The following is a 12,450-nucleotide window of genomic DNA, read 5'->3' as shown; positions in this document are numbered from 1 at the left end:
AGGTCATGTTGTTTTCTTTGGCACAGCCACAATATTTGACAGTTATCGAATTCAATAAATATCTTTCCTAACAATTTTAATTATCCCTTCAATTATTTCTTTTAAAAAATATCAATTAATTAATGCACACAAAATGCGAAGTAAATGCTAACTTTACTTCGACGGTCCATCACGTGAGAGGACCACAATAACACTAAATAAATTTAATAATAAAATAATTACTTATCCTTTAATTAATTTTATGATTATTTTTTCCTTGCCTTTATGTGGGCCCGACTAGCTTCAGCCAATTAGATTTCTGCAAGCATCGTCCATGTGGGGCCCGAGCTCTGACCAGGCGGGAACAGTTGGACATCATTGAACATGTACCCAAAACGTTACCCATCCGAAGCACGTGGCTCTGCGGGTTCACATGGACTCAGCTCACGCTCGTGACAGAGTCAGTAAACAGCTACCGGATCGATCCACGTGTCGTCTTATCCAATACATTGGTGTGGACCTTCGAGTCCAGCTAATAAGTGGGCGTGCAACTGTGAACGCTGTCCTCGCAGCGGCAGTTTGTTGGATGTGAGCGAGAATTTACCAATTTAAATTCAAAATTAGGAAAAGAATATTTTTTATAATTTATATTTTCCGTCCCTTGTTGGCTTCTTACTGTTCGTTCTCCGACCATCCATCCGTCAACCATCATCCCTCTCTCGCGCTTCTCCACAAATCGATCTCTTGTTCCCCGTCTGCGCGGACGCCTTCGTCGATCGAGTAGTTGATCGCACAGGATAGGAAGGAGTGGAGAGGAGAGGGCGGAGAGGGGTTGCTTGGTTTTCTTAAAAGGGGGCCGATCCCGTGCCGCTTGGTCGGCTTCGGTTTATCCGTCTTAACCAGGTGCGCTCTCGTTAATCGACTAGAATCCAAACATAAAAGTCGGGTTTTTTTTTAATAGGGAATTCTGTCTTGTGCTTGAGAAGAAAAGTCCTCGCAAATCCTTTCTTTGTGAAATTTCTTGGACGGATCTGCTTGTCTTGAAGACGTTTGTTTCCATCGATCATCGATTCGGTTTGTTGAATTTTGTTTCTTTATTTTTTTTTCCTGATGTGGTAGTTTGTTGGGGATTTCCTGGGTTTGTTATATTTTTTTTACGTTTCTTTTAAAATTCTGTATACAAGATGGACTTTTGACTCGGGAAGAAATTTCTAGCTTGTTATACTTATAGCAGTTTGTTGGAAAGGCTTCATCTTTTTTTCTTGATGGACAAAATCTTGAAGACGTTTTGTTATACTTATAGGGTTGCTTGGTTTGAGCTTGATTGCGTAGCGCGACCTCTCCTCTTTCGTGGCGAACAATTTTAACAGAATAATCTGCCCGTCACTTATGTTTTTTTTATTATCAAGCTTAACATGCATTTCCTTGATTGGACAAAATCTGGAATTTAGGGCTTGATTGCGTAGTACGGCATCTCTTTTTTTTTCTTGTGAATCATTTTAGCTGAGTAATCTGTTGGCGCCCTTGAGTTTTATTTTCAAGCTTGACAAATATTTAAAATTTGAAGCTTACAAATTTGAGAAGCAACTGGTATTGCTGAATCCAATTCATTCACACCTGTGATACCATATATTCAATATAACTTCACATTTTATCTGAAATTCTAAGCTGTCTTGGATTCACTGAAGATCACATTCATAACATAGATAGATTGCCATTTGAACCCTGGACAGTCCTTGCTTATAGATTTTTTGTTTTCTCCTGGTTTTACCTAGAAGAGAAGGTCTGCATTAATTCCTTATGTTCATCATAGATAATTAGTCTAATCTTGTCCATGATGCATACAACCCACCATCTTCTGATACAAGACAAGCAAGATAGGGCAACATGGTTCTAGGCGATGAATTTATCAACAGAATCTTTTAGAAAATCAGAAAGTGCAAAGGTTGTTGTGGCTAACTTGAACTTGTTCATTGTATGTGCAAAGAAGGCATAGTGAATCATAATTAAAGAATGGACTGGAAATTATATCTTTGGTTGCCATAGGCAAATTTAATTTGCTTGAGGTGTGAAAAATGGTGGGGTTACTTTTCTTCTACATATGCTGTTAATTATGTTCTGTTATTTACTTCAGCATACATGGGGGACACACTTTCATCCTCAATTGAGAAATTTGTTAACTCATGCAATGGTTCATTCACCAGACCTGATATGGAGCTTTTAATTTCATCGATGGACTTCTGTTTCTTCATGTTAACACCTCCTTAGTCTTAAACAAAAGAATTTTTTACATGATCTGTTTTGTGTGTATTTTGGTTACTAACATATTGATAGGAATTCTCAAAGATGTCATTTTCCATATATTTTGATTCAAGGCTTTCCTTATTTTGGCTGGTAGCTTAATCCTGTGTATTTTGGTTTATTTACTAACATCTTGATGGAAATTCTCATAGCAATCATTTTCCATATATTTTAAGCCAAAACATTTCTTATTTTAGTTCGTAGCTTAATCCTTGTCTCTATTGTCTGAGTGAATTGGAATATAACTATGATTGCACCTTTCATGTGATTTCTTTCATTGTGTCTATTTATGCCTAGTCGTTTCTAGGGGAGGTTTTTTGTTCAAATTTCAGTTTGTTAGATGCCAAAAAAACATATTGTTCTTTCACACATTTCTCTCTATATTTTTTGGTTCACAAGTTTTTTTTGGTTCACAAATTTTCTCTTTATCATGAATCATTAGGGTAAAGTTAACAACTCTATCACATGCTTGTTAAATTTGCAACAAACCTATGATGCCATTTATTTTATATTTAAGTTGTTAGTTGCTGACATGCCAACATGCCATGTGACACAAGAGAAGGAACTCTGGGTGCGACGTTCGAATTAGAGATTGCAGAGAAAGCGAAGGAAGAGGGGGAATTCGCCAACGAAGAGGAGCTACCTCTAGGTTTAAACGAAAATAAACTTTATTCAAATCAAAGCCAAACTCAACATTCATGAACCTCCACATCACCATCAACATGTTTTTTACAAGAGTTCTAACTCTTGTTTAAATAACCTAAGAAATAAGAAAAAGTCGCAATAGAAAAAGAAAAAGTAAAAAAAACTAATCTTAAAAAAAGATAAAAATCTAAACTAACTTTAAGAAAATAAAATTAATCCTAAAAAAGAGATAAAATCTAAATTAATTTTTAGAAAAGAAAACTAATTCTAAAAATTTGAAACAAATAAAAGAAAAGTTAAAAAACCAAATCTAGAGTTTTGGAGACCCAGTTCACGTGAACCATGACACCGCAACACGATCATTCCCTTGGGCATAACTTGGCGCGTGTCGACCACTGGAAAGCCAATTCCGCCTCGTCCGGACTCCAAATAGAGCACAACCACGTCAGGAGGTCACAGACAAGTCATCTTTCTTGTCAGTAGTCTCGATCATCCTTCATCAAGACCCAAAAGGGAGGTTGGTAGCGTCGTTTTCTTCTCGTCATAGCTCGAAGGGGAAGATAGCCGTATTAAAGGACATAAACTGGTGGTGCTGCTGGATGCTCTACATCAGACCCTTCGGGTTGAAAAGAACTCGTCCTCGAGTTCAATGTGTCTTCAAGATCAAAAGTCCTCGAATGCTGGTAAATCAAAAGTCGTCTTGTAAGTGGTAGGATGGGAAGAAGATCCTTTGACATTAACTCGGTCAAATTTATGGGCGGCTCTGATGGAACATGCACTGCATCCTCAGATAATTTGCCATATGGAATCTCAAGAATGACCAAAATCTCACAATCATCACCATAAAGTACCTCGTCATATATTGGCTCACTAGTTGACTCGATCTCGTCTTCATTGTAAATTGGATCATCAATTATTTCGATCTTGTCATCCATATCTCTCTCAAGGAAATTTTTATCCAAATTAAAATAAAAAAATTTATGACCTTTAAAAACTCAAGCACTATGTTCACAGTGTGAGACTTCCTCAGCCGGAACCTGCCTGTCACTACCTTGACCACGTACCTCACGATCTTCAAGATCTTGTATCGCTAGACGTTGTGATAACTTTGTGACTTGTCTCTATAAATCTTTAGGTATCTCGTCTTGGATGCTTTGATCTGACCATGACCACGACGACTATCCATTGGATCTAAGGCTCTGATACCAACTGACATAGGAGAAGGAACTCTAGGTGTGACATTCGAATTAGAAATTACAGAGAAAGCATAGGAAGAGGGGGGATTTGCCAACGAAGAGGAGCTGCCTCTAGGTTTAAACGAAAATAAACTTTATAGTTTATTCAAATCAAAACCAAACTCAACATTCATGAACCTCCACATTAACATCAACATTAACATGTTTTTACAAGAGCTCTAACTCTTGTTTAAATAACCTGAGAAATAAGAAAAAGTCGCAACAGAAAAAAGAAAAAATAAAAATAACTAATCTTGAAAAAAAGATAAAAATCTAAACTAACTTTAAGGAAAGAAAATTAATCCTAAAAATAGATAAAATCTAAATTATTTTTTAGAAAAGAAAACTAATTCTAAAAATTCAAAACAAATAAAAGAAAAGTCAAAAGACCAAATCTAGAGTTTTGGAGACTCGGTTCACGTGAATCATGACGCCGCAACACGGTCATTCCCTTGGGCATGGCTTGGCCGTGTCGGCCACTAGAAAGCCGATTCCGCCTCATCCGAACTCCAAATAGAGCACAACTACATCAGGAGGTCGTGGGCAAGTCATCTTCCTTGTCGGTAGTCTCGATCGTTCTTCTTCAAGGCCCAAAAGGGAGGTTGGTAGCTTCATTTTCTTCTTGTCACAACTCGAAGGGAAAGATAGCCATATCAGAGGACATAAATTGGTGGTGCTGCTAGACGCTCCTACATCACCATGTCATCAACATATCTACTTCACAATTCACATTACTTCGCAAGTAGTCATATCATTTCATTTCATTTTTTATACCTACACCAAATAAACTCCTTATAAACCTTACAAAACCTTTGTAAGGGATTTATTTGGTTAGTTTTAAAAAAAATAAAATGATATAATTGATTAGAGAGGTGATGTGGATAATCTGATGATGCGACTTGATGACTCATCTGCAACTAATAACAATTTGACGGAAAATGAGGAAGATGGATGTTATGAATTTTACAAATACTCGATAGTTTTTTTAAATTTTGAAAGTTCTTGATAGATTGTTAAAACAGATAAAGTATGTGGTAGATTTATCAATTTACCCAAATCATTATTCTCTTTTAATTGGTAACGCTGTATCAATCCATGATAGACATGTTGACCATGTTTCTATGTAGTTATCTGGGTAGTGCATTGTTCGATCAGGAGCCAGCTGATATGCAATATGCATATGTGTACTTGATCTCTTCTCAAAACTCCTTGTTAATTATTTCCATAACAGTTTATTTGGTTTAAGAAATAACTTATAAAAGTCAAGCTAGTCTGATGGTTAAATAAGTCATCATCATGATTAAGTATCAAGTAATAATAGAAGTATAAAGAGTTGATTTGCTTGATCATGATAAATAACAAAGGTTAAACAATGAAGTTGACTCCTAGGAAACAATGGACCAGATTTGATTCTTAGAGTGAGAATGGAAGAAATATAACTGATAGAGGCATATAATGTAGTTATGTAACCACTCACTGGAGCTACATATCCTCATTGGAGTTACATATCATGTTATTCCAATGTGTTATAGCATCAAAATTTGTTGGACTGCTTGTGTATCATGACATAAGCTTATTTTCCATCTCATTAATGTTTACAATTACCATGGTTGAATTTAACTATTTAAAGAGTTTTTGTTATTTTATGCACAAAAAATTTTGTATCTTCTCCACTGATGCTATTTTTCTTAAACAGGAGGTTCAATTTGCTTTAATGCCAGATCAAAAGAACTTTGCTCAACCCTATGACGATTCATTTGAATTTAAACCTGGTTCCAGTTCAAGCAGCGCGATGAATCAGCGAGTTTTGTGGAATAACATGCTTTTCAATCCAACAGAGGTTCAGAGTATGACAGGTCGGACAGCATCACCTGAAGATATAAATATTCCATGCCTAAACATGGCTAATCAAGATGATGCTCAATTGAGTATTTGGGGCTCAAGAGGCTCTAGTTCTTCTAGTCAACACCATCAACAAGGTATCCGTGAAGATAATAAAAGGGAGCATGGCTGGACACCATCTATAACAATTACTTCTCGAAGGGGGCCTACGATAGAAGAAAATCATTCTTATGGCTCTCCTATTCTTTCATTGGATACTGCCAATAGAAGTCTTAATGTTGCTCAGGTTGATGGTATCCCATCCTTTCCACAAAATAATCCTCGGTTCAACAATTTGCAGCAGAACAGAGAGATTGCTGCTGCTCAAGTTGGTTCAGGCAACGATCTCTCAGAGTCAGTACTATCCCATCCTCCTTATATGTTGGGTTTGTTTGATGGTGAAAGTGTTTCTGTGCCAATTGATTTATCCATTTCTGGTGAAAGTTCTGAGAATGTTGGTCTTTTGAGGGAAGATGATGACAGACCAGAAAATTTATTGGATGAACGACGCATTTCCTGCAAGAGAAAGAACAGTGAAGGTTTCCTTGGACAGTCTTCAGTAAGTGCAAATGCAAGCTCTTCTCAGCAAGGGGACAGTAGTTTTCTGTATTCTCATATATATAATCCTGTGACTACAAGCATTTCTAGCTCTGCAGAGTATCCTTCTATTGCACCTCCTCCTGAAGAGTATCCTGCTACTTTGGCAAGAGGAGTCGCCTCTGATTGCTATGCCTCACCAAGTACAGCAGGGCATGCAGAGACCTCACGGAGGAATCACCGTGTGAGAATTAACCCTGCTTTGGCACATCCCAATTCATGGTTAGTAAATACTACTAGGCAATCAGATTCCTGGCTATATAATCAACCACCTTCTTTTAGTATCTCACCAAATCAGTCTCTTGAGCCGACACAAGTACTACCTCCTACAAGTTCTCAAAACCAACCTCTTATACCAGTTGTTCCTGGTCTACCCCAAATTGTATATCATTTTCCATGGAGTGGACCTTCAAATTCAAGAATTGGTACATCATCAGGCTCATTTAGTGCGGAGGACAGAAGTTTTGCTGCAAGAGAGGCGAACCAGTCTAGTAATATGTTGGCTCGCAGCAATTTGGAACTTGTTCCTGCAACAAGTGTAAGGAACATGTCACAACATCGCACAAACAGGAACTTAGATGGTAGAATTGTAAACATGGCTATGAATTCACAGGCTGGTACAAGCTCAGGGTTGCATCCAACATTAGGATCTTCTTGGGTACCTCGTCAAAATCCTACACAATTTTCTCAACCCTTAGCAGAAGCTACTTATCGACCTTTGTTTCAACCTGGAAGCTCTGAATCTGGAGGCCAGGGCATTAACTTCCCTCCACAACATTCTGGTCATTCTTTGAGCTCACAGGAGGTAGCTCAGATTAGAGCAAGTTTGCGTGGCCCACCACCAACATCACATGCTAGGTCACCAAATTTGTTGAGAAGGCGCAATCATGGCCTTTTTAGTGCTCCCATATCTCTGAGAAATTTAACGGCTGCAGGGGAGGAGAGAAGTAGGATGTTGTCAGAGGTATTTGTTAATCGCATATTTTTTTATAATTCAAGAGAACTTTGATGCTGACTATCCTTTCTTGATTCTATTTTTATTACATTATGATTTCACTTTTGCTTTGTTTCTTTTGATCACCTAGGAAATAGTTTTCACTTTCAAATATAATTATTTCTTAACAATTTGTAATTCTATTTATCATGTCTACTGTTGAACAATATAGAATTAACAGTGATTCAACTCAAAAGAAAATAGAGATACAATTGACTCTTCATCTATTTCTGTCATGCCTATGCTGTGATACTTGAATGCTGATTACTACATTGATCTCTAATGGCCATGTCAAACCTTGATCTGTTTGACGTGTGCTGTAGTTTTTCCTGTTCACCTAGTTTGTTCTGGCGCATGTTTCTGCAAACAAAACCAGATTTACTTCAAGATATGATGAGAAACAGTTGGTTCTGCTCACTTAATATAACCAACTCCCCACTTTGTTTATTAGGGTGTTCATAAGACGATTCAATCTTCCCAAACATGGAACATATGGAGGGAAAAATGAGTCTCCTTGTTGTTAGGTTGTAGACATACTTAAATTATCTACTAGATAAATCACCAGTGGAGTCTATTGGCCTTTTAAGGCTATCTAAATTCTAATTGTTTAGTTACCCTGTTTGGGGTCAAATTGTGTGTGCAAGAGCACTAAAAATGTAATTCAAGCTTGCTCGATCTCCAAAGTATGCCCACCATTGTATGAGGCTGGAAGACTTTTAATTGAGCCAACCCAGGCTAAGTCCAGTTTGCTCAATCTTATTCACTTGTAGTTCTTTGTGATCAATTTTGAGTTCATATTGACATTGAGAATGTGGAAGGGTAAGGCAGCATGATGTTGAGTGGCAGTAGAAATCATAAGTTGTGGTTGTGAAGAGGAAAATGTTAGAATGCTATGGATGAAATAGAAGACGAGAAGACAATAATAGAACAAGAGAAGGATAGGTATAGTTCCTGCAATGTTGAAATGAGGAGGGAACTAAGATACAACATTTTTAATTGCTGACCATAGCATGAATTGAAGGTGAGAACTACTCCTTTAAGTTTGATTGATTGGTCACTTGTTGCAAAGCTTAAACTATGCAGGAAAGCTCAATCTACACTTTTATACTAGCATTTATAATTGATGATGCTCGCAGTGTTTATTAGTGTTAATGCTCTAATGGCACTATTATCTTTATGGCTGAAACATCTCTGTCGAAGTTATATAATTTTTTCACAATGTACTTACATATATTTCTGCTATCAGATCCGTCATGCATTGGAATCCTTGCGCCGAGGGGATGGTCTTCGACTTGAGGTGAGTGTTTTATCAATTTTATCATACAGTATCGAGTAGCAACTAGTAAGACTGCATTTTTTTTCAAAGAATAGATATGATTCAAATGGATAAGGTTATGAAGCCCAATTGTTCTATCACTCACCAAGTTTGTTACCATAAAGTTGGCAGGCGAACTAATAATGGTAATGTTGTTGTATATATAATGCATTTAACTAGCTTTTAACACGGCATTAACCTCTTTAGATTGGCACGTCGACAGCCACTGTATTTGAAAAGCCAATTGGTTTGAAGAGAATCAATCTGTTGTCCCATAGAATTTTTATCGCATGCTCTATGTGACATGATCATACTCAAATAATTAGCAAAGATTGATTTTCCTACATTCTTTGCATCTGTTAGATAAAGTGTGCTAAATTTCAACATTTGAAGATAGGTTTATGCAGTTTTAATATGTTCAGTCACCGATGTGGTTTGCGTAGAGGTCTGTTAGTCATGTTAATCTTTCTGTTATTTGAATTTGTCGATATTGACTTTATATCTCAAGGATTTTGCAAACATACCGTACGTTTCCATTTTGTGTGGTTTGATAGGCTTGATCTTAACTTTCCAGGATGTCGTTATCCTTGATCAGACTCTAATTTTGGCGGGCAGTGATTTGCATGATAGGCACAGAGACATGCGTCTTGATGTTGATAATATGTCGTATGAGGTATGAACTAATAGTCTGATTTCATCTGGCTCCAACGACTTTTCTTTTTCCTGTTGAGATATTTCGTTGAATCCAAGTTCATACTTGGTTATAGGAACTCTTGGCATTGGAAGAGAGGATAGGCGATGTCTGCACCGGATTGAACGAGGAAAAAGTTATCAAGTGTCTGAAGCAGCAAAAGCATTCATCAACTATGGAACATGATGAACCATGTTGCATCTGCCAGGTATTTGTCTAATTATTCAACCTTATCGAAAAGTACCCAGTAACTGATGGAATCTTACTCTTCGATCGTCTCAGGAAGAATATGTTGAAGGCGATGAACTCGGGATCTTGGATTGCGGGCACAACTTCCACACAGCCTGCATTAAGCAGTGGCTAATGCACAAGAATCTCTGCCCCATTTGCAAAAATAGTGCTCTTCACACATGATATAAAACTCGATCGAGGATCCTCCTCAAATAACTTGATTCGTCGCATTGGATTATTGTAACCTAAAATCAAGTGCTAAACTGCTTTATTTGCAAAGATTCCAACTGTCAAATTTTGCCAATGGCTCGAATTGGAGCCAATTGACTGAAACTACCCTACCTTTTTCAATAATCAAGCAAACTCTAAACTGTTCGAAATATGGAGAAATAGGTCTTTCGATGGTGGGTCTTTCGAGGTTGTATGTTTCATTGCCGAGCGGGTAGTAGGGTGGCTGTCGTCTTGCAATCCTGAAGACTGATGCTATTGAAGAGTTTGTGTTATTAAACTTTATAGCATTATGATTCGATAGAATGCAACCTTGTCGATGAATTCTATAACCGGACCATTTATCGGTTTGAAGTTGATATACCGAGTAATGTGGGGCCCTACAGTCCAACTCAAAGTTAGGAAAGCTTGGGATGTGGCAGTCAAAATAAAGGAGAGGCCAACACTCGGGGTAGGCACGGTCAGATGTTTTGACTGAGTGGTCTAGCCGATCGGATTAGAGGTCCAATCGAAACCCGAGTCCCTCAGGATTGATGAAATCTCGATCCATATAAGTGCCCTTCAAAGCTGAGTCCGTTAAGTCACTCGGGGTGGGCTAGCACGGTTACATGTTTTAGTCGAATGGCTTAGCCGCTCAGACCTATGGTCTAATTGGATATGCTAGGCATACAGCCAGACCGAACTCTTAAGCCGAGTGAAGAGGCCGAGCGGAGGCCGAATCCTCGAGAGGGTCATTATTCCTTAGCTGATTCGACTCGTCCGTGAGCGAGGTCCGATTGTACGATAGAGGATCCTAGTTAGCCTATCTACTAAGCATATAAATGATCCATCAATTCAATGACTTAATATTCCTTTTTTACATTTTGTATAACGATTATCAGAGGATCAAGGAAATATTTCCTGTACAATATGTGTGAGGAAGCGTTCACCCTGCAAGATATAGAAGTGGTGGACACATTTTTTGAAATATGTCAGAATGTCAGAAGGGCCGGTTCTTTTTTGAAAATGCATTGATATTCATGCACAGAAGAAAATTAGCACTATATAAAGGGTCTATTCCTAAAGATGCAAATACACGAGATTATGCATTTAGAGTCTATTGTTCGTCATTACTATTTCTTGCATTCTTTTTCCCCAGACCACCTATTTGACTTGAGTGTCAAAGTGCTTGAACCGGGACTCCTCCCTGATCCGGTTGCTGATACTTTTTCCCTCTACTTTCTATTTTTGGCACCCGGGACCGCTCGACGCCCTTTGCTTCCATCTCAGAGTCTTTTAGCAGTCAACGTTGGAGTCACCTGCCCAGCGCACTAACTTCCCCGATTTCACACAAAATCAAATTTGACATTGTCTGTGAGAATTTCACCTGAACCTGAAACACGAAGATGGAAGAGACTAGACGATTTACTACAATTACTTTGTCACAAGAAGACTTGAAGTTGCTAATAACCGCCTGACCGCAGAGACTGGTGCAAAAACAACAAGCAGTAGCTAAGGATTCTTTGCCAAACGACTCGGCTGTATCAATGACAAACCAATATTCTAGGAGGTACATTATGGTCATCGACATGATTTTATTTTGTATAATGGTTATATATTTCATGAGTTATAGTTGTGCATTCCAGACTATTCTCTAAGGTAACATATTATGAGCAAGCTTCATAATGAGAGACACTTCGGATGTGATAATACGTTGACCCTTATCTCTGTCAATTTCTATTGGCCTAAGTTGACGAATAATGTGGCTCACTTTGTTGACCGATGTTCTCACAAATGCAGGCTAGTACACTCCCCTACTCGTTCCTGAAGCTCCTTTGTTCGATGTCAACGAGGATTTCGTATTGGGATTACTTCGTACCCAACGAATCTCAGATTCAGTTCTTGTTGTGGTTGATAGATTTTCAAAAATTACACATTTAATAGCTTGCAGGAAGACTATGGATGCTGCCCAAATTGCCCATCTTTACTTCAAGGAGATCATGCGTTTACATGACATTCTTTAGTCCATGACTTTTTATCGAGATACTAAGTTTATTAGTCGCTTCTAGAAAAGCTAATGGTTAAAATTAAGTACGCAGTTGAACTTTAGCAATGCTTACCACCCTCAAACAGATGGACAAACTGAGATGGTGAATCGAAGTCGGGGTAATCTTTTGAGATGCCTCATAGGAACTAAACTAAAGCAATAGGACTTGATGTTACCCCAAGTAGAATTTGCTTACAACAGATCAAGAAATATGACCACATGATTAAGCCCTTTTGAGATTGTCTATGGTCAGAATCCATCGGGGGTTTTGGACTTTGCCCCTATTCCACGTGTAGGGAGAAATTGACCTAAAGTGAATGAGATGGC

General features: G+C 38.1%; 1 protein-coding gene across 1 annotated transcript; it reads left to right on the top strand.

Moving 5' to 3' along the window:
- Nucleotides 1–547: 547 nt before the first annotated feature.
- Nucleotides 548–10,251, top strand: LOC122008480 (probable E3 ubiquitin-protein ligase HIP1). The gene is made up of 6 exons (XM_042564226.1): nucleotides 548–882; nucleotides 5,857–7,602; nucleotides 8,879–8,929; nucleotides 9,522–9,620; nucleotides 9,715–9,846; nucleotides 9,921–10,251. The coding sequence occupies exons 2-6, from the start codon at nucleotides 5,875–5,877 to the stop codon at nucleotides 10,050–10,052; spliced, it is 2,142 nt and encodes a 713-aa protein (XP_042420160.1). The 5' UTR covers nucleotides 548–882; nucleotides 5,857–5,874; the 3' UTR covers nucleotides 10,053–10,251.
- Nucleotides 10,252–12,450: the final 2,199 nt, after the last annotated feature.

Source organism: Zingiber officinale, chromosome 8A (genome assembly GCF_018446385.1).
Source record: "Zingiber officinale cultivar Zhangliang chromosome 8A, Zo_v1.1, whole genome shotgun sequence".
Classification (NCBI taxonomy): Eukaryota; Viridiplantae; Streptophyta; class Magnoliopsida; order Zingiberales; family Zingiberaceae; genus Zingiber; species Zingiber officinale.
The sequence above is the reverse complement of the archived record's forward strand: the minus strand, read 5'-3'. Positions and strand labels throughout refer to the sequence as shown.